Source organism: Bacillus rossius, chromosome 2 (genome assembly GCF_032445375.1).
Source record: "Bacillus rossius redtenbacheri isolate Brsri chromosome 2, Brsri_v3, whole genome shotgun sequence".
In the NCBI taxonomy this organism is placed as follows: domain Eukaryota; kingdom Metazoa; phylum Arthropoda; class Insecta; order Phasmatodea; family Bacillidae; genus Bacillus; species Bacillus rossius.
Genome location: NC_086331.1, coordinates 111,598,779 through 111,619,851, shown reverse-complemented (window position 1 = coordinate 111,619,851; position 21,073 = coordinate 111,598,779). Strand labels below are relative to the sequence as shown.

General features: G+C 33.3%; 1 protein-coding gene across 9 annotated transcripts in view; it reads right to left on the bottom strand.

Moving 5' to 3' along the window:
- Positions 1 to 21,073, bottom strand: part of LOC134529621 (probable peptidoglycan muropeptide transporter SLC46) — an 82,236-nt gene that overhangs the window by 39,564 nt on the left and 21,599 nt on the right. For 7 of the 9 annotated variants that reach the window (XM_063363916.1, XM_063363911.1, XM_063363910.1 and 4 more), the window contains 4 exons: positions 18,335 to 18,515; positions 18,111 to 18,246; positions 11,481 to 11,582; positions 7,787 to 7,924 (listed from right to left, as the gene is read on the bottom strand). The exons of the other annotated variants lie outside the window; for them this stretch is intronic. In XM_063363916.1, coding sequence (XP_063219986.1) covers positions 7,787 to 7,924; positions 11,481 to 11,582; positions 18,111 to 18,246; positions 18,335 to 18,515 — 557 coding nt within the window. The remainder of the gene's footprint in view (positions 1 to 7,786; positions 7,925 to 11,480; positions 11,583 to 18,110; positions 18,247 to 18,334; positions 18,516 to 21,073) is intronic. 9 annotated transcript variants of the gene reach the window in all.

Here is a 21,073-nt window from a genome sequence, read left to right as displayed (position 1 = left end):
TTTGATTTATAACAACTAACCTTTAGCTATATTTATCTTATTTGTCTATATTTAATTTTTTTCAGGCAGTTTTAATAGGCCAGGCTATTGGTAAGCTGCTGTTTATTGGTGTCCGAAAACAAATACTGCTGTATAAGTGAGTAAGCAGCCAAGAACGGATTTAGATTTTTTTTGGGCGGGGGGGGGGGGGGGGGACCACGATTTGGACCTAGTATATCTATGTATAACTGTATAAGTCTTGTGCATATTTTACCCTTCTAGGAGTGAACTTGCACTCAAAAAGAGTTCGGTTTTCATCCCCGGTTCGGTCATATTAATTTCGGTTTTCCATTATTTCTCTATATCACTCCAGGCGCATAATGGGACGGTTCCTTAACAAATGCCATGCTTGATGATTCCTCCCAGCAGTCTCTGTCTGATGTGTAAGGTGTGTGCGCAATCATCTCGTCGCGGAGACGTAAAACTGTAGGAAATATTTAAATGCTATAGAGCAATAACTTTTTAGATTAGAAATAGAGTGCGAAAATTACTCATAATAAGCACAGCTTTAAATTTGAATTTATTAGATTAAATAACAGTGATTAGGCCTAAATTACAAAAAGGTAGAAGGTTAAAATGATGTGTGCTTTTAAAATTTGCAGTTAAATAGATACTAAACCAAATATTTGTCGGCAAAGGTATGAATGCATTTTGCTGTAATATTTCAAATTTTTATTACCTCTTGGAACAAAATGTTTTAAAATAGCGTGAGAAAAACAATCAATTGTGCGACATGAAGTCAAGCAAAATCTGAACTTACAATACAGCATGAATCGTAATTTAGTTTCTGTAGGTGTTGTATATTTAACATACTTACATGTAAATCACATATTTTATAAATATTCCGTGAAAGTTGAAAAAAAAATTTCCTCGAAGAACTGCCTTAAGTAAAAAAAAAAAACAACTTAAAAATTGAATATGACTTGTCCCGAACCAAAATTAAAAATGACCACAACAATTAAGTATGTTGCTAATTGAAGTCAACCAAACACTAAAAAAAATTAGCTCAATTAAATTTATTTAACATAACCAAATACTTAAAACTAATTTACATTATTTTTATGTTGAAAATTAAACATAAAACTTTTGAAATCAATAATTTTGGTAAACTGCTTGAAATACTACAGTGACAACTAAGTCATTCAGCATAATGAGAGGAGTGCAAAAATAAGAATTTGAAGATATTTAAAAATATACAATGAAAATTTAAAAACAAAATTCTATTAAACATAGGTTAAAAAAAATATTTCAAAACATTGAATGTTGAAATATGTATCATTGTTTCCAATAAGGCACTATCATTTTTAAACAGTGGAAAAGGAATATTTGATGTAAACCATACACAAGTAAACATGGCTATAGCAAATATTGTAGTTCCTATTAAGATATTTGGCTATAGTTTCAGCCTTCGGAAAACTAAAAAAACAACTTCTAACAGCTAGATACATCGTAATTATTGCAACCAAACATTGCATAAACTTTCCCAGTCATTATAAATAACTCAAACAGGAGAAAACAAGGAAAAAACGTCCATTCAAAATTAGCAAAATAACATTGTCTCAAATGCGCTTACAACGTAGGTCCAGGCTAGGCCGCCAGAATGCGCTGCTGAATGTGTCGCCCGTTTTTTTTGACGACTTTCCTATATTTTTCTTCTAAAATATTTGGTTGAACCATCCTCACACTACCATAAACCTGTTTAGGGACCTAAGTGTGGGGGAGGAGGTGGTACACGTCCCACATTGTAAACAAACAACGTCTACCATCAACTACTAAGTACTATAACTACTATTATAAACGTTCATTTAGTAGTGAGTCAACGATGTGTGGGATATTACAGACTATAGATGATAATACACACAGATTTACGCAATTACCGAATGCTGGTTGTGATCTGTCATACCACTGGCGCTAAACTACTAAATTCTTCCACCCTTGGTAACGTAAAAAAAAAAATTGATTTTCATATTTGAATTATTATCACCTTGTAAACACCGCTCTTAAAGTGACAATAGATGGTTAATACCACTATGCAAGACTAATTTATATTCAAAGTCATCAACTACTGTCGCGTCATAAGCTTGGAACAGTTTACCGACATCAGATTAGTCATCCCATGGCTGAGGGGATGACACTGAAATTCCGGAAAATGTTTATTCAGATCTGTATAATTGTGGGTGTGAGTGTACATGAACGTAATAGAATTGTAATTTTTTATATTAGCACTAAGTCTGCCACTTAGGAGTGTTTTTGTGTATTTGTAGCATTTATGTAATTGTATCGTTTGAGCATTGATTTTTAAATAACATATCAACAAAATGAAAGTGTATTTTAAATGTGTCCAGTGTAAGGAACGTTAGCATGCCCTCTGCGCTTTTAAAGACGTTCATAAATGAGATTGAATCACTGTAAAATCAGGTGTTGGAGTAGCGATATATATACACAAAATCATAAAAGTGACTGCCTTAGACTTTCTCATGCCAGGTAGGCATGAATACTTATCAGCAGAAGTACGCCATAAGAACAGGGATATTGCCGTTAGGGTCCTGTACAAGCCAAAAAATATATATGTATGTATATATGTACATACATATATATATATATTCCATATACTAATTAAACTGAAGACTGTTCACGGTAAATTTAACACTTCTGAGCACCTGGTTACTTTTTTCTCTCGATCAATTTGTATCCTTTCACTACTCATTTATGCTAAATATTTATATTTTTCTATTCAAGATAGTCTGTTTTTTCAACCCAACAAAAATTATATGTTCGAAACCTCCACGAAATATAATCTTGGTTGTTATTCAAATATAAGTTATTTTCAAAGTGTCAACTTTACCGTGAACGGCCTACCTTGAAAATGAACTAACAGTTGTACGCTGGAATCCTAAATATTGCGCAACGATTTAAGGTGGCCGCCTGACAGCGGGTATTTTTTTAATGTTCGAGGCGTGGGAAGGGCAGGACAGCTAAGAGCGATACAGTCACGCGCATCAAGGTCCTAACGCCTATATCCGCCAGGCGGTCTTCTGACATGCAGCAACATTGTCGAAGACTCCCCTCTAAGGCAATTTCAGTGGGTATCCTATCATTTTATGACGAAATATTAAATATGAAGGTTTGTTGTACGTTCCTAAACCATTTTCAAGTCAGTGAAACTGTATTTTCAAACCTAAAATTGACTGTGAAAATAACCATTTTAGCCATTTTAAGTTTCCAAAAGAGGTTATTTATATAGAGGATTGTATAAGCAGGCAATGGTCTAGGAACACGTGTAACATATGTTAAGTGGTATTGGTAGCAAGTGCCGAGCACAAACGCGGTACACTTGTGTGATACGTGAACTGCTGAAGCTCTGCACAGTATTTATAGCGGCCGGTCTAAACGACCACCTTAAATAACTTCACGTAACTGGATATAATAACCCAAAGATAGCTATCATATGAATACCAGAAGAACCTCGTATTTTACAAAAAATTTCGAAAACGCAGCAATTATAAAAAAATAAAGAAATTATATTGTTATGGGTATATTTCAGCATATTGTCTATCGCACGTAATTTCATTCTGAATAATTTAATATTTTTTTTACTGATTGTATGCTCCTGTAACATGCATATTTAGTGTTTAACAAGCTGTTTTGACAAAAATATGCAAACTGTGCTTACAACTAATGTATACAGAATTAACGTTATTTATAATAAACATCAAACTGTGAATTTTTCACACTTGAATGCATTTAAGGGGCCCGCCTATTGCAACGCCCTTAAGTAGTTTCATTTGTATCCAGATAGTAAATTTTCTGAAATAGCACCCTAAACACCCCATTTTTGGCTATTTAGACGCGAAGTAAAGGTTTTTATATTGCGCCTGTTTTCTTGAAAGAAGTGTGGGTTTTTTCGTAGATAAACAGCATAAAGACACTTAACTAAATCTGTAAAAAAATTACTCTGACATGCTACAGTGCAGTTTAGGCACATGTAGGCGAGCTCCTTAGGGAAATGCCAGGTAGTTTTACAGTAGTTATAATTTTTTTAAAGAAAATATAGTAGGCTTATTGGTATTAAAGAATCTCTTATTATTTCTACACTATTATACAATTATGTATAGCCTATCTACATTATTTTATAACAATGAATCAAATAGTGTTTAAATTTATGCACCTAAAGAATTGTAAATATTGTTATGAAAATAGCCTAAAATGGTATAATACTTTTTTTGCAGACAAGTGGTGCTCTATTTGCAAAAAGCGTACATTTTAAATAAATACTTTATGTGTAAATTACGAACTACAAACTACTACACTTATTGAGACAAATGTTTAAGACGCTCGTCCACTCATAGGTTACTTGTGTGAATGATACACTAAATCTATATACCGTCCTTATCCACGGTGCCTCCAACTCTGAGTCGCCCTTCACGTACAAGCAATTGAACGAGCATGCAGCGTTTTCATTGTGCAGCGTGTACCTACGGGACTTTAAGCGGTAACCATATCATTTTTGTTATAACTACGTAATTCTGAATCGAATAATATATTAGTAACACATCCGCACTGCAAGAGTGGAGGTTAGCTACAGCATTAGCCTCCCACAAAATCGATCCGGGTCCAATTTACTTCCAGATTTTCAACGAAAGTTGGCAATTTTTTTTCGGGATCTCGTGTTTATCCTGCCCATAATTCCCGGCGTTACTTCATATTTAATTTATTTCCTCAAATCAACTCTAAGGAGCTGACATTTCAAAGGCCGCCTACTCTTCTTGAAACCCTTGTAAAAACGTCGCATTTTCGAAATAAAAAACATTAAACCTGACCTTGAATTGTAAAAAAAAAAATTATTATTTAAAAAATATATTTTATTTCGATCAATGTTCCATTTGCCCTATAAAAAATAAGAAAGTGTATAATTTTTAGCTTCACAGTTGCAAGAGAGTGCGCTTATCTTACGAATACAGCATTTCAATGCCTGGCAGGTAGGCAACACGTTATGGTTTCGGCGTTATGGTCATATTAGAATTTCGGCGTTATGGTCACATTGAGGTTTCGGCGTTATGGTCATATAATGGTTTCGGCCTTATGGTCATATAATGGTTTCGGCGTTATGGTCATATTGTAGATTCGTTGGTGGAATTTGGCGTTATGGTATTTCGGCGTTTTTGTACATTTAAATTCTCTTTCAGTATATTTAGTGACTTTCTTCTGAGTTTGTTTTTGTGGCAGTACTGCAATGAAATTTTTCGGCGTTAATGTATTTCGGCGTTGTGGTCATTCGGCGTTGTGGTACACAGCAGTTTTCGGGTCGTCGGCGTTGTGGTCAATTTGGAATTCGGCGTTATGGTATTCGGCGTTATTGTACGTTCGGCGTTGTGGTGCGTCCCCAAAAAATTTAGTGAGAAAGTGTAAATGGCTAAAAAGCAACCCCTGTCTTTTTGGTCAAGAAAATGCACTGTGAATTAATAGTTGTGCCCAATTCAACAAATTAATTCAAGAATTCATTATGACTGAATCCCTTCCACACCACTGAATCTGTGTTTCAGCACATAAGGAGGCCAAATATTATTCTATATTCAATCTCAATAATATTTTTTATCAGTGAGCGCTACAAACCAAATTCTCAAACCCCTCTCTGTATTTGTTACACTTTTTGGATTGTACAAGTGAACCAGGTTACCATGTGGGGGCAATATTTTTTGGCATCAAACAATGATTAGTATAACTGAACAAATCTAACGAAAATATTGGTTTGATTTGGTTTTCACTTACATTCATAATAAGTTAGTGTACAGTAACAATTAAAGAAGCACATGACTCATGTCAGGAGACTAGGTACTTATGTAAGCAGGGATAATGACAAATCCTAGTTAGAAAACATGGGATGAAACTTCGGTCCATGCTGGACTATATGGAAATAACCGAATCACATCATGCACTTACAAGAATCGTCTTACAATCATTCAAAACAGGAAACAGCACTTTTTGATAACATTCAAAATAAAATTGAATACTGTAGTAAGACCAAAGTTTGATATTGTTGGTAAATGCAAATTTCTCTGACCCTGACAGGCAGTACTTGGTAAGGAAAGGCTAAGTCGCATGACCCTAGTAACATATGCCAGCCACTTAATTACCTGAGCAGGGCAAACATTCCCCATATGGAAACGAAGGTGTGGCAAGTTAACTAGCATCAGTATCACAGCAGTGTAAACCCACCACAGTCACTACTGGAGCAGTAATGAGTGTTTCAAAACACTATAAATGTTACCTCCGAAATTATTTTGGACCTTTCACTGCCAACATACACCAATTTCATAATTTTAGGTTAAGCCAAATGGTATATTAAAAACAATGTGAGCGAGTCTGTCAGTTCATGTCAGTGATGTGTAAAGCAAATTCATGTGTTCTCATGTTGTTCATGTTTCAAATAAACTTATAATACAAAACTTGGACAAAAAATTTAAAGCAGAATTCTTTAAAAATAATGCCGAGCTTGATAAACATATTAATCCATAAAATATTTGTTTTTCAAGTAGGCCTACATACCAAAATTTCTAGATGCGAATCACACACTTACTTTCTGTGCCTGCTGCCTGAATTGTAAATGTTGCTTGCCACCAACACATGCAGATGGCAGCACAACCAAACTGAAATTTTAAACTATTATAAACTGCTTCGATAAAAGTGAAAAATACTTGAAAAATTCTAAACACTGGCTTTGGACCTGATTTTCCACAAGGAATTTGACTAAAGTACTGTCCATCTTGTTAAAATTCACTAAACAGTTAATGCTATACAGTTACCACACACGTTTGAAGTTATACTTCTATGGCATTACTAAAATACTAACCTGAAACATTTTACAACACATATTATAACAAGAAGTATATGTTTGTACATTTGTTTTTGCTTAAACGACTGAAATCAGTCTGCAAATACTTCCTATGAAAAAACCTTAACTTTATTGAGCTGATTCAACATTTTATTATATAATATTGTTATTTTAAAATGTTCTTAAAAAAAGTTTAAAAAAATTTTTTTAGTGATGAGATTTGAACCACGTTTCTTGAGGTTAAAAAGCACACACATTACTGCTGTGCTACCGACCCTGTTCACATGTTACAAGGAGAATATGTATTATAATCATTGTAATGCCAATTTATTAGGTATTTTAAAACTTGAGATTACTTTTTACTGTGACTATTTTAGTTTACCAAATATATCCTAGGGTAGTTTTACAATCATTAAGTTTCATTTGGTACACCAGAACGTTTGTTATGTGTCCTAATGTTTAGGAAAGTGATTATATACTCATACTGGTTTATGTTCCTTCATGTGGGTTTGCCATCTTTGTCATATTTCTGTTCATCGACTTCCACTCCATTTACATGAAATTACTCTTACCCAATGCCGTATACCGAGAGCTACGTTTTTTACACATAAAAAAATAAACATTGGTATACTTGGATTCATAAGAGGTTACCATATTATGCAGTATTAGACCAAAGCTAGCCAGTGATGTCTCAACTGTAACAACCTGAGTAAACAAGTGTCCCAAAGGTACATAACCACATTACCTATTTTTAAGTCCTTTTCATTAAAACCTTTGAAAGATACAGAATTTTTAATAGTAATTTACCTGAATATTTGGTATTGTGTGGTACTGTTCATATCCATAATTTACCTGACATCCTGTTTAACTGTTACAAGCAGTAGGATAGTACTGCATTATGTAGACAACTCTCACCTAGATACAGGTACCATGGAGATGGTGCAAAAGCAAAAATGAGAGAAGACATCATTTTACTGAGGAATCCCAACATCGCCAGCAAGGCAGAGGGGATCTGTAGAAGTCTGCTCAGTAACCATAATCCCACTAACATTCCTGAAACAACAATTTAATGAACTGTAATTACATCTACACATAGCAGAATATTTCCACTCACATCCAAACAATTAAACATATAAAAATTTAATTAACATTTCTGAAGCAGTCAGTGGTATAAAAAACACTCTTGCACAGGTGAGAAAAATTTCCAGTGACAGAGGATGGATAAGTATGCCAATTAATTGTTCCTATTTATATAATAAATTTTTAATTGACAGCCCAAAAATTTGGGGGATCAAAACTGGCTGCTGATGTACCTATACAGAAACTGTACAGAAAACACACACAAAAAATACAAAAACAGCAATTAAAAAATAAAATTAAAATAAAAGGCAATTTAAAAAATTCAAACAGATTAACAATAGAAAAGTGTAAATGAAGATGAGGGCTGGCAACATTGATCCTACAGCCAGCTAAAGCTGTTCTGAAAAAACTATAAAATACTTTACTCAAAGTACATGAAATTTTTTTCCTTGCTTCCACATGGTCATACACAAATTAAAACTGAGTGAAAATTTCTAGAGAACAAACAGTATCAAGTGCACTAATTTTGAACAAGAAACTTAGGACTCTTCATGAGCAAGTGCACATAACAGGTACTAAAATGCACACCCGCAGTTGTCGATGCGGAAGTGCTGGCTGCCTGCTACAAACAAACGGCAGATACACCAAGAGCACAGCGGCAAGAACAGCTTGGTCCAAGCGGCTGTGGAACTGTGGGTGGTACTGGTACAGGGCAGTACGCAGGGGCACAGAGATAAAGACAGGAAATTAGCACTTGCTCTCTTTTTGAAACATTAGTCATAGAATTGGTCATCTCGTTTTCTGTAGTCGCGGTAATAAATACAACATAAAACACGACCCCAACGTCAAAAATCTAGTTTTAACATTGCAAGGGGAGGGAAGAGAGAGACAAAAAAATACTATAAATATTGACATGTAATGTTTTGAGAACACACACATACCAAAAGAGTTGCAAAATCCATGTTAAAAAGAATTCATCTTCATTTTCAACACAAATATATAGCACAAAAGATTAACTGACTAACATATTCTCTTCACTCTACATGCTATCCAACTGTATGACTGGGTATCTGTTGAACTTAGATCTTTTTGTTGTTGTTGTAATTGTTGTAATTTGACTGTTGGGATATTTTGGCAGATAAATATTACACACATTCTTTAATGACCACAATTACCTAAGCCCATGATTACCTCTGCAACTAGAAAATACACATACAGGACTGGTAGGAATTGATTATTAACACCATCATGATATGCATTTTCACTCCTTAATTTATAATACAGCGAAGAAAATATTGTGGTGCTGTGTTGAAAAAATAAACAGGATGCATTAATGCTTGGATAAAGTCACGATGCAAAATAATTATTATACCAAGAGGTAAATAACATAATATAGGCGAACAAGAGAGAGGGAGCAGGTGATATGAGCGTTGGTGGGGAAGGACGGGAAATGCGAGGACAACAATGCGCTCCGAGGACACCGCCGAATGTCTTCTAACGTTCAAGATGCCTGTGCAGGTTGCTGTCAACTACTGAAGATTGGGATTTTGATACTAGTGTTTTCAAGTAAATAATTAACATTCAAGTTACATTTAAAACAGTTATTTAAGTGCAACAACTGCATTAAAAAATTCTCTTCTTAATGCCAGAGAACCTAGAACGGAGTGTCCATCTACAGTCATTACACTTTTTTTGACTTAAAAATTTTTATTTAATTTGTTTCGAAGTATTACTATTAGTTTTGTTAATGTTGTTCCCAGTAATACAAACATATTCTAATTTACATCCAACCATGGATATAAGACTAATTATGACATCTATATTATGCATTATCATGCATTAGATGCCCTGTCAAAATCCTCAGAGGCTTAAGGCCACAGGAATGCAAAGATTGGGAACAAACTCAGTGATAAAAAATTTGAGTCATGCTGAGGTTTTGTGAATGAACCCAAAACCCTCACCAAAGAGTGTACTGCTTAAGCAAACATGGTCACCAAAGACACACTAAAAATTTGATGTACGTATCTGATACAACAACAATTTTACTTAACCTTGGTTGCTGAATCTACAATATCATTATGCACACACAAGAATTTTACACAATCAAGTAGATGAAACAGTGCCATAACAAATAAATTGAATCGGTCAAATAAATAATACTGTATAATGATATGAAAATGGCACATTATTATTATTAACACTCAAAACTCAGTTATGAAATAAAATACACCTATCCCTCACTTAGCACGACTAATTTGTTCCTAAAAATGCTCGTGTTATTCGAAATTGCGTATTCTGAAGCATTAGTTTCCATAAATAGCAAGGCTAATTTATATGTGTTCCAAAATTGTGTAGGAAAATATACTTTACATAATATAAATGCATTGAATAACACTCAACTATAAATATGTCACACCATTTATCTTTATATGCCTCCCATTGCACTTTGTATGACAAATACACAACCGCGTAACGGGAGATACATGGTTATGTACTTTATCGTCAGTCGGATGGCTGACTTGCCCGCCCGGGCGTGACCTTCAATTCATGTCGCGTACCTTTCTAAACCATCCTTTACTGACAGTGAAACAGATATTACTGTCCGGATAATTACATTTTAATTTTTCAGAAATTAAAGTGCTTATTCGTGTATCACCACCTGGTTCACACCAATCCTGTGAGGTCAATGATTATATTTTTCATTGCAATATTTATTTAACAACCTTTTCCATGTGAATCATATGTTCATTTCTTTTCCGGTATCTAATGTCAAATATATTCCCGCTAGTAAAACCAACACCATCAGACTTATATTAACTTTTGGTAAGAGTCCTGATTTCGTACGATCGTGCGCACAGTTGACTTGCTTAAAACTAAAGTGCGACCAACATAAGCATGGCCTTCATGACAATCTGCGCGCCGCAATACTTCTAGTTTTGTCTCAAATACTTAAACACTATGCATTATGATGATCAAGCACTTACAGTTACCGGCAGCTGAATGGGCAGACGTTGCTTTTGTTTGAGTGAATTCCCTGCCACTGGCTAGACAAGAGTTCACGGCCCGGTCTGTGGCCAGACGACAATGGTACGGCACTGCGGCATACGCATGGACATAAAAACATTTGGTCCTTTACACTCCATAGCCGCAATTTAACTTGCCATAGCTGATGTTTGTACAACAGATGATAGGGTAGTCAGACCTGCGCGTGCATCTCTTCCCCCCTTGTTTAGCTAACTGTATCCACAACACATCTGTTGTTTACAGAAGTTGAAACAGACTTTGTGGCATCGTGCCCAACTTTTTTTTTTGCCTGAGGAGATTTTGTGCTAACTGAAATATACAGACGTGCTATTCAAGACTGGGTCAGTAAAATTCACATCGCGCTAAATGAATTCGCGCAATCTGAAGACGTGCTAAGTGAGGGATAGGTGTATGTACCAACTTAATAATATTTTGAAAGTGATTATAACACTCCTTTTAATTTTTTTGATTGCATCGTTAAGTAAGTAATAAAAACTATGCTTACCAACAGTTGATAACAATAATCCATAACTGCTAAACATAGAATACTCATAAATGGTCCAGTTATATTTTACTTTAGTATACAGGAACAGCACAGAAAAGTCACCTAAAACACATAATAAGCAAAACAGTAATGACATATTTTGAAATAACAAGTATTAAAAATAAATATTTCAATACTTTCTATATTGTGTGTTTTGTTACTAAACATATTTTGTTTCAGATGGGTGTATTTTGTATTTTATTATTTTGGAATTTTATTTGAAGTGTATTTTATATCTTATAAAGTACATTTTAATTACATTTCTTAATGCAGTAGATTCAGAGAAGTTTATATTCCCAGGACAAACAATCATAAAATTTTTGCTTCAAACAAGCTAAATTTCAATAAATAATTCAAATTGTCAAACAATGAAACTGTAAATATAGAAAGAAACCAAATTGAAATTAAATTACTAAAGTAGTTTTTAAGATAAGTTTATCAAAATAAAAATGCTTAAAGCTTATCCAGTTAAGCAGAACCTTAGTTGAGGTACACTACAACCTCCATTGTCATGGTTTATAAAGCTTCACCTTTTCTGCCACTATGTGTTACTTGGGTTATATTTAAGGCTAGGGAAATTCTGCTAACTGCGAAATCAGATTCATTTCACGTAAAATGTGAAAATAAAAAAAAAACCTTATTTGTTAAATAGTTGAAGAAATGATCTTATATTTACAATATAAAAAATGTTGTTCATTAGTTTTGGTTGTCAAATGTGATGATATAAACTACATTTTAAGTCAGCAATATTACGAACACATTTATTGCATATTTCCTTTTGCATCCAAAATCTTTATTTAAATTTATTTGCTTTGTGTTTGAGTTTCAATGTTTGTTTTTCTATAGATAAAAGCAGCAAGTTAAGCTGCTACTGTGTCACCTGGTAGTAGACTGATAGTGACCACGGTCATATAGATAGGTCTGGCAACTACGTACCTAGCCTTTGCCTTGGTGTATCTCATCCGCTTAGTGAAGCTCACGGCGGCCAGGGAACTAACAGCGCTAGTAGTAGTGGGACCCATCCTTAACATTGTGTTAAATGGGAGTTTTGTATAAAATATGATATTATTCCTAGTTCCATCTCAATTTTTGAAATTTTTTCCCAGATTACTGTTGTTTTATTTGTTTGGGTACTTGGTAAAATGCCCAATCTGTAACAATGCCTTAAAATTTTTCCGCACTTGCACTGCGCCTGGCTGTAATGAAGGTTACGGACCATCAAGTTTTTCGTCTTTATACCTACCTAACGACCCGGTCAAAAGAAAATAAATGGCAAGCTGCAATACCAGGAAAATTTAAAGTTGAAATCTTACTAAGAAGAGGGTCGGAGTCGGGGCTCACAGATTTCACTTAAACTGCGTGAGTAGAAGCAGGCAGGTGTCCCTTTCAACGTCCTCAAATATCTCACCTGAGTAGACCCTAGGAAGCGAGAAAAAATTCTTTAAAGATTTTAAAGTAGAGTTTCATACATAAATATTCTCCAGTTTTGGAGTCAGAGCCATGGTGTTATGGCCAAACACATGGTCTGTCAATATGCTGACTCAGGTTCAATACCCACTGGTACAGTATTTTTTTTTACATTTTCATTTTTTTATTTCTCACAATATTGAACTATTGTTTCGAAAAATTAAATATATTTAAACTGTTGAATGTATATTCAACAGTTAATTAAAACAATTAACATATTCACTGTAGTAAGTTTACTATATTTTAGTTAATTAATATATACAAATAACAATTGTTTAAAATAATACATTTTTTAATTGTATTTACAGTCGAGCGTGATATGTGATTTTAAATTTTGTCCTTCAATAGCAACGTTGAGCAACGTTTTGTTATAAAAGGTTGTTCTTTACTCCTTACTCCTGTCCTTATCCACATTTTTAACAGTAGTATTGAAAAGGGTATCTACCCTTGTAAATGGAAGCTAACTAAGGTTATACCTATACATAAAAAAGGTAACAAGCTTTACGTTTCTAATTACAGGCCAATTTCTCTGTTAAATGGTTTCGCTAAAGTTTTCGACAAAATAATATTTAAACATTTAAACTTTAACTTAAAAAATCAACTATCTGACTCTCAACGTGGTTTTTAGAACTGGTAAAACAACTACGACCAATTTAGTTTCATTTTTTAACCCTATCTATTCTCAAGTTATAACTCGTGGTCAAGTTGATGCTTGTTATTTTGATTTAGCAAAAGCTTTTGATACTGTAAATCACCAAATTCTTCTATATAAATGTGCTAAATTCGGCTTGTGTAATAAATATATATCCTGGCTGACTAGTTATTTAAACAACAGAAAATATTTTGTAGCAATACAATAAGCACACACTGATCTACATCCGGTTAGTTCTGGTGTACCACAAGGTGGTATACTTTCACCTCTACTTTTTAATATTTATATTGACGACGTAACTGTTGGTTTAAAACATTCGATTGGCACTCTTTTTGCAGACGATCTAAAAATATACAAGAAAATTTCATCCATCCATGATTGTTATCTACTCCAGTCTGACATAAATTCAGTTATTGAATGGTGCAACTTAAATTTAGTTCATCTTAACAAAGATAAAACCACCATAATAACCTTTACTAGAAAATTATTTCCCATCAATTATGAATATAAAATAGATAACTTACCTATCTTTAAGACCCCTTTTGTGAAAGATCTTGGCATCCTACTTGATTCTAAACTCTTTTTTCATCTACATATAGATTCCCTTGTATCTCACTCAAGAATAATTCTTGGAATTATAAAATTCATTACCTTCTATACATCCAATCCAGATTCTATACTATCCCTCTACACAGCTCTGATTCGATCAAAACTTTAATATGGATCAATAATCTGGAATAGTATTACTAGTAGTGATAGTGAAAAACTTAATTCAATTCAAACCAAAGTATCTAAATATATAACCCAAAAAACAATCAAGTTAATAGATCTTAACTCTCTTTTAGGTTCCCTTTCTCATAGAAGAAATATTCTAAATGCAATGTTTGTTCGTAACTGTTATAACTATAAACTGTTTTGTCCCCACATTTTTGAAACTACTGGGATAGAAATTCCTTCTTTCAACAGTCTCAAACTGCCATTTTTATGTACCTTATATAAGACTCACGATATAATTTACAAATTAATGACCAATTACAATAAATATGAGGAATTCCTAAAGACGACAAATAATAGAATATTCATTAAAAAAAATTTTCTTCTGCTCATCCTTAGATTCTCAAGTGTTAAATAAATAAATAAAATAAATAAATAATTAACTATGAATAAAAATTATGTATTAATAAAGATAATTTATTTTTCATCCACATCAGGAGAATTTAACTTTTTGATTTTGACTTGTCTAAATTTGTTTATTTCATCTCTTCCTGTAGAGAATGATTGTTTCATTAATAAATTGTTTATTGTGTCTGTGTCTATTGTTTATTTTGTCCTTTGAATTTTTTTTTTGTTTGTATCTTTTATTGTGATATGGTTTTTTTCATTGTTTTCGTTTCTTTTTTATATCCCCGTGCACACCCTAGTACCCTCTTTATGAGGTGTTGGTGTGCACGTCACAACTGTAATAAATAAATAAATAAATAAAATTAATTATACCCGTATCCCCAGTTGATCATTTTTCTTTATTCTTTTCCGTGAATTCAGAGCACATGGCTCTGGAAGATGTTTCGAATCCCCGATAGTTTGCCATTAATAAAACTTTTTTCCTACAGTTTGTAACAGTTTCTACGGTTGTGAACAGCATCTCGCCACATGTCTGCAGTGATTTGTCATAAAAACGTATTATTTTAAAAATGTAATGTTTCTTCTAATCACCTGCCACCATTTACGTAAATGTTTATTTTATTCAGAATCTCACCCAATTATGTAATTTAACTGATTACAAATATTTAAATTCTGTAATTAATAGTTAAATATTGTGAGAAATAAACAAAATGGAAAAACAACAATAAAAAAATAGCTTTCGGTATGTATTGAACCCAGGCCGGCAGATTAACAGACCATGCATTTGACCTTAAATAATTTATGAAAAAATCTGTTTTAAAATCTCTTTAAAATCTTTAAAGAGTTTTTTCTCGCTTCCTAGGGCCCACTCAGGCGAGGTATTTGAGGACGTTGAAAGGGGCACCTGCCTGCTTCTACTCGCACAGTTTAAGCCAGATCGGCGAGCCACAACAGGCACCCTCCCCTCCTTACATTAAAAAGAATTATTGGATTAAGATTCAAATTTGAAAAAATGACACTTGCTTGAAGATTAAAATGCATAGCAAACAAATAGTCATGATTTAAACATGCGTCTAACATTAAAAATATGCTTTCTTATGGAAGATCCCAGTTTGTTTGGGATCTGCATTCTCAAGACTCCAACTTTTAACTGACAACTGCGGCAATGTTACAAGTAATTGCTATGCATTTAACCCAGAAAAAGCTTCCAAATAAATTAAAATTCCCACACTGTAACCAAAGTTTACAACGAAACACAGTTTTTAAAAATATTCCCACTTTAATACGAAACTCCCATTTAACATAATGTTATTAACGGGTTCCACTACTACTAGCGTTGTTAATTCGCAGGCCGCCGCGAGCTTCACTAAGCGGATGGAGAATAAAGTTAAGTTGCCAGACCTCTCTATAAGACAGTGATCATGACTATTGATTTATACACCATTGTAACTATCTCTTTCACTTCTTTATGTCCATGGCAAAAGAGTGCCTATGTTTTCTGTTGTAATCCATGGTCATAGACATTTGTTTATTTTACTCCACTACTGGTATGTGTGACAAAACAAATACAATTACATAAATAATTGTTTGCTTTCAAGTTTAAACATAAAATTGTCAGTTTTTGCCATTTTTCATGTGATTATTTCCACTTCCACTTTGCAAGACAGTAGTGAAATAACTTTCACTACTTATTGCATGTTTAAAATGCACAGTGAGAGTGATTTCACATTTTGATAGTGCTTATGAATGTGTTTTATATCATAATTTTTATTTGGAGTTTTAAGTACTATAAATGGTGCTTTTTTTGATTGTGTGCATCAATTTACTTGAGTTAAAGTGTAGTGTTGGTTATGAAAATAGTTTAACTCTATCACCACATAGCTATTTAGTCCAAGTAATGAACTTTAGGACATTCCAATATACCAAGGAAAAATAATGATAGATTACATTGGATTTTTGACGAACGAGACCAAAAATATTTGTGCAAATGTTTCATGGTAAAATTTTTTATATTAGTTAAGTAATGCAGTAAAAGTTTGGTGCACAAATTAATATTTTTTTGCAAAAGTCAGCCACCCTGCTTTGCTTTGTGATTTGTTGATACATACCCCTCTGTAAATGCCAGCATAAATATACTTAAACAAATTTATTTTAAAACTGACAAATAAAATGTGTATAATTGATATTATCAAATGATAACTTGATGGTTACACATATAATTAAATTATTGTGTGAATAAGCATAAATTATTTTATCTATTGACTTAAATATTGAATTATCACATATGGATTTTTAACTTAACTACTTAGTTTTATGATGAAATTAAGAAATTTAACCACAAAATAAGCTTTTTTTATTCACCATAAAAGTGGGGCTTTAGTTATGTTTTTGCAAAATTATTTTAAAGAAATTTTTATGAATGTCACTAGGTTCAGTCTTAAGTGAATTGGATTTAGATTGATGGTTTTAGCCACTTCATGTTTGAAGAAATTATCCCCCACAATCTGGTTGACATCATAGTCACCATCATCAGGGTTGAGCTACTCACAGAGGTAGCAAAGTTTCAGTCCCCTCCCCCTTTTTCCTTCTCTATTACTCTCACTTTTTCTTTCTTACTTTCACTTTCACTCTCTCTCTCCTGATATTGCTCCCTCTATTTCACTATCACTCTCCCACTCTTTCTCTCTTGTCTTGCTTACTCTCCCTCGCTTATGCTCCCTCTCCTATTATTGCTCTCTGTATCTTCCTATCAATTCGCTTGTAAGCTTATGCTCTCTCTCTTGCTCTCTCCCACTCTATAAACACACACACAAACATGCACACACAAACATACATATACACTTACACTTGTTTGTCTAGAGCATGTTCGAGCACACCTCTCTTTGTGCTTTATTTGATCCTTGTTGTAAATCTGTGACAATATTAGTTGTTTTTCCAAACTTGAATCAGTATCATGTTCAAAGTTGAAAGTTTAGCTCAAAGAGCGAAAAGTAGAGATGGTAAAATCATATATTGTATATGTTTTTCAGAGAAAAGGCACATTGATTTACCTCTCGGATCTCGTAAGATATAGGCAACAATTGTTCTAAACATTTTTAACATTTTCACGATGATTCAAATACACAAGACAAGTGCAGAGTTATAGTCTGTCAGCAATTGTACGCTTACTGGTCAATTACTTTCCAACATGAATTTCACAAACTAACACCAATATTTTTAAATATATCACTTGTATTAAGAATTATGATTACAATCCAGGTGTCTAAAAATAACTAATTTATTATAGACTTATTTTAATTATTTGGCTTTTCATTCCTAAATTAAATTAATAAACTGACAAAAACACCTACCTTCAATAATAATGATGTAAGCTGAGAGGACAATAATTATAAGAAAAACAATGATACGACCACTTCCAGGTTGCTTCAAAAATGAGGCATTGAACAGCTCTTTAATTAGACTCCAATGGATACCACGTTTAGCTGTCTAAAAAAATACAAAAAAAAAATTATTATAAGCATATATAGTGTTATTTCATGCAAATGAATTCAATAATCCATCGAAGCCAACTAACCTCAACACGTTGGAGAGATTCTGGTAGATAAAGTGCATAAACAAAAGAAACACAGTAAATTATTCCAGAAGTAGCAAAAACTGCCACGTAACCCAAACTTCCAGCACTTGAATATAAGTGGGCAGTAGACAAATTTCCACCTAGTAGTCCCAAAAACATTGCTATCTCCAAGCAGCCCAACCTAAAAAAAAAAAATAATAATAATAATAATAATAAATAATTTGCTTTTATCAGTTACACACTAAAAGGTTGAAGAGTTCCACTATACACGTCCTGGCTCCATCATCAGATTAGTTCGATGGTACCAAATTATTGTATTGTCATCCAGATTACATGTAATTGCTAAGTTTCAAATCAATACGACAATTAGAAGTAGGTTAAAATCAACTTCCAAGATTTGTTTACATAGTTCGTTAGTTACAAGTGAAGCTAAAATGTTAATAAACTACCAGTTACTAGACAAAATAATTTTTTTTAAATCATGTTTCCTTTACTTTTAATAACAAAAATATTATGTACACAAAAAAAGTCAAACAACTTAAAACTAAGAATTAAAACAACCAATTACCAAATACATATTTTAAAAATGTAATTTCACAATTTACGTATAGATTACTGAGTGATTTTCCGCTTAACTCACTCATTCTCAAATAAAATGTTAAACAAAGGAATTACATAATAACTATTAGATTAAATTTAAGGCTTCCAAGGCCATTGTTTGGCAAGCTATAATTACTATTGAGGTTAAGCTGAATCAGCATGGTAGGGAGAAGAAACACTTTCGCTCTGCTTTCCAACAGACATTATTCGGGTTGAGAAGGAAATCGAGCATTGAGCTCTTTTTATTGTCTGCTCTTCTGGCTTGAGTAACAGCCTATCACAAGATATATCTTGCTACTGGCTCTTGCATCAGCCAATCACATAAGGCTGTTGTTGACCAATATGATTTAGTCTCTGTGTGGTTAGATTTTGTTCTTAAATAAGTGGTGTCAAAGTTTTAATCAATTTATATCCATCTTTTCTAATGGCATTTAGTTATATAAGCATTTCTATGGCTTCTCTTACTGTTCTATTTCTGTAATTTTCAGGGTTGCCAATGGTTTCGAATTGACTCATAGCAGGAAGGTCCAAGTATATAAACTAAACTAGCCCATGGGAGCACGGTTCTTTGCAGATGCAGCCAAGTTTATTCTTCACTGAGGGTAGGCTTGTTGTAGATTTCCTAATGGCAGGGGAAGCTGCAGGATTTATTTTTGGGTAGGCCCAGACCATATCACAGAAGTATACACACAGTTATGGGAGCCCAGACTCCACTGGAGGGTCTGGCTCCCATATCAGAGGGTGGTCCATAGGATTTTTAAAATTCAGATGCAAAATGGTGAGGTTTGTGACTTTCTGAGGGTAATTTATTTCGCTCTTGAAGTCCAATATGTATAATATATTAATCATAAGAATTATTTTTCATGTATAAATGTGTGTCAACGAAATACACTTTAATACCTATAAAGGTCACAAAATTAATTGTTAGGATTAAATGTGTTAATATAAGGTGAACATTACAACACAACTCATACGTTAACATAAAATGTTACAAATTTTCATGCAAATGTATAGTTTAATTTCATTGAAAACTGCCCTTCTGTGAGATTACAGTTTCTTTTGACGTGACAACATCTAATAAATCGATGAACGCCGGCTGCACGCACGAAAGTGTCCCGTTACGCACATTGTCCAATTACGCTGTGTCCTGTTATGCTCATTGTATGCTTGCGCCGCATCTATCTCTCTTCCACTCAATTGGAACAACCATCGATTTGACTTTTTTGAGGCACATTAAACTTAAAACACTCCCATTTGTTTCCTATTTTTCCTATCATCGTCCTATCCTTAACAGAATAACACAGATTGGAAGAAGTTAAATAGCAAACATGTATAAAAGTTATATTTAAAATAATCTCTTCGTTAAAGTAATAAACATATTTGAATTAATGAGTGCAAATAAAAGTAAATTTATCAATTAAATTGTAGATTTCATTTCACTCATTCTTTGTATCCATACAAAATAGTAACAATTCAATAAAAATTATTCAATTTTATTCATAAAAGTATGCAATCATTTCATCAATGTTTTGTTATGACGTTGTCACGTTTAACTATCGTCCATAAACCAACTTTACAGACAACCAATTTTTTTATTAATTAATTAATTTTTTGACGTGACGTCTAATAAATCGATGAACGCTGGCTGCACGCACGAAAATGTGTACTGCCTGAAATAAGATAACGGCTGTGCTCCGCTACAAAATTAACGAAGCACGCTGACCAACCCGGTGCACCAGTTTGTATTGACAGGCAAATCAAGACCTTTCATAATTGTGAATTTTTTGCATGTTGAATGTTTCGTAAATCAATCCATATCAGTATTCAATTCCAAAATCAAAAATAATCATAAATTTGCTTTACAAATAGATGAACGTATTGCCAATACGGTATTGGTTAGCAAACTGATAGGTCATTAAGTTTCAATTTGTTTAGTAAAGAGGTCAAAACAAAATAAAGTTCACTGAAACAAATAACATGAGTAGTAAATATAATTACTTTGATTGCATTACACTTAATAAATGGTAAGTAAAACACTGAACTTGCAATTCAGAGGACCCATGATCGAATTCTGGTCTTGACCAGCCTGATTCCAGTTTTCTATAGTTTCCCAAAATCACTCAAGACAAATGCTGGGAT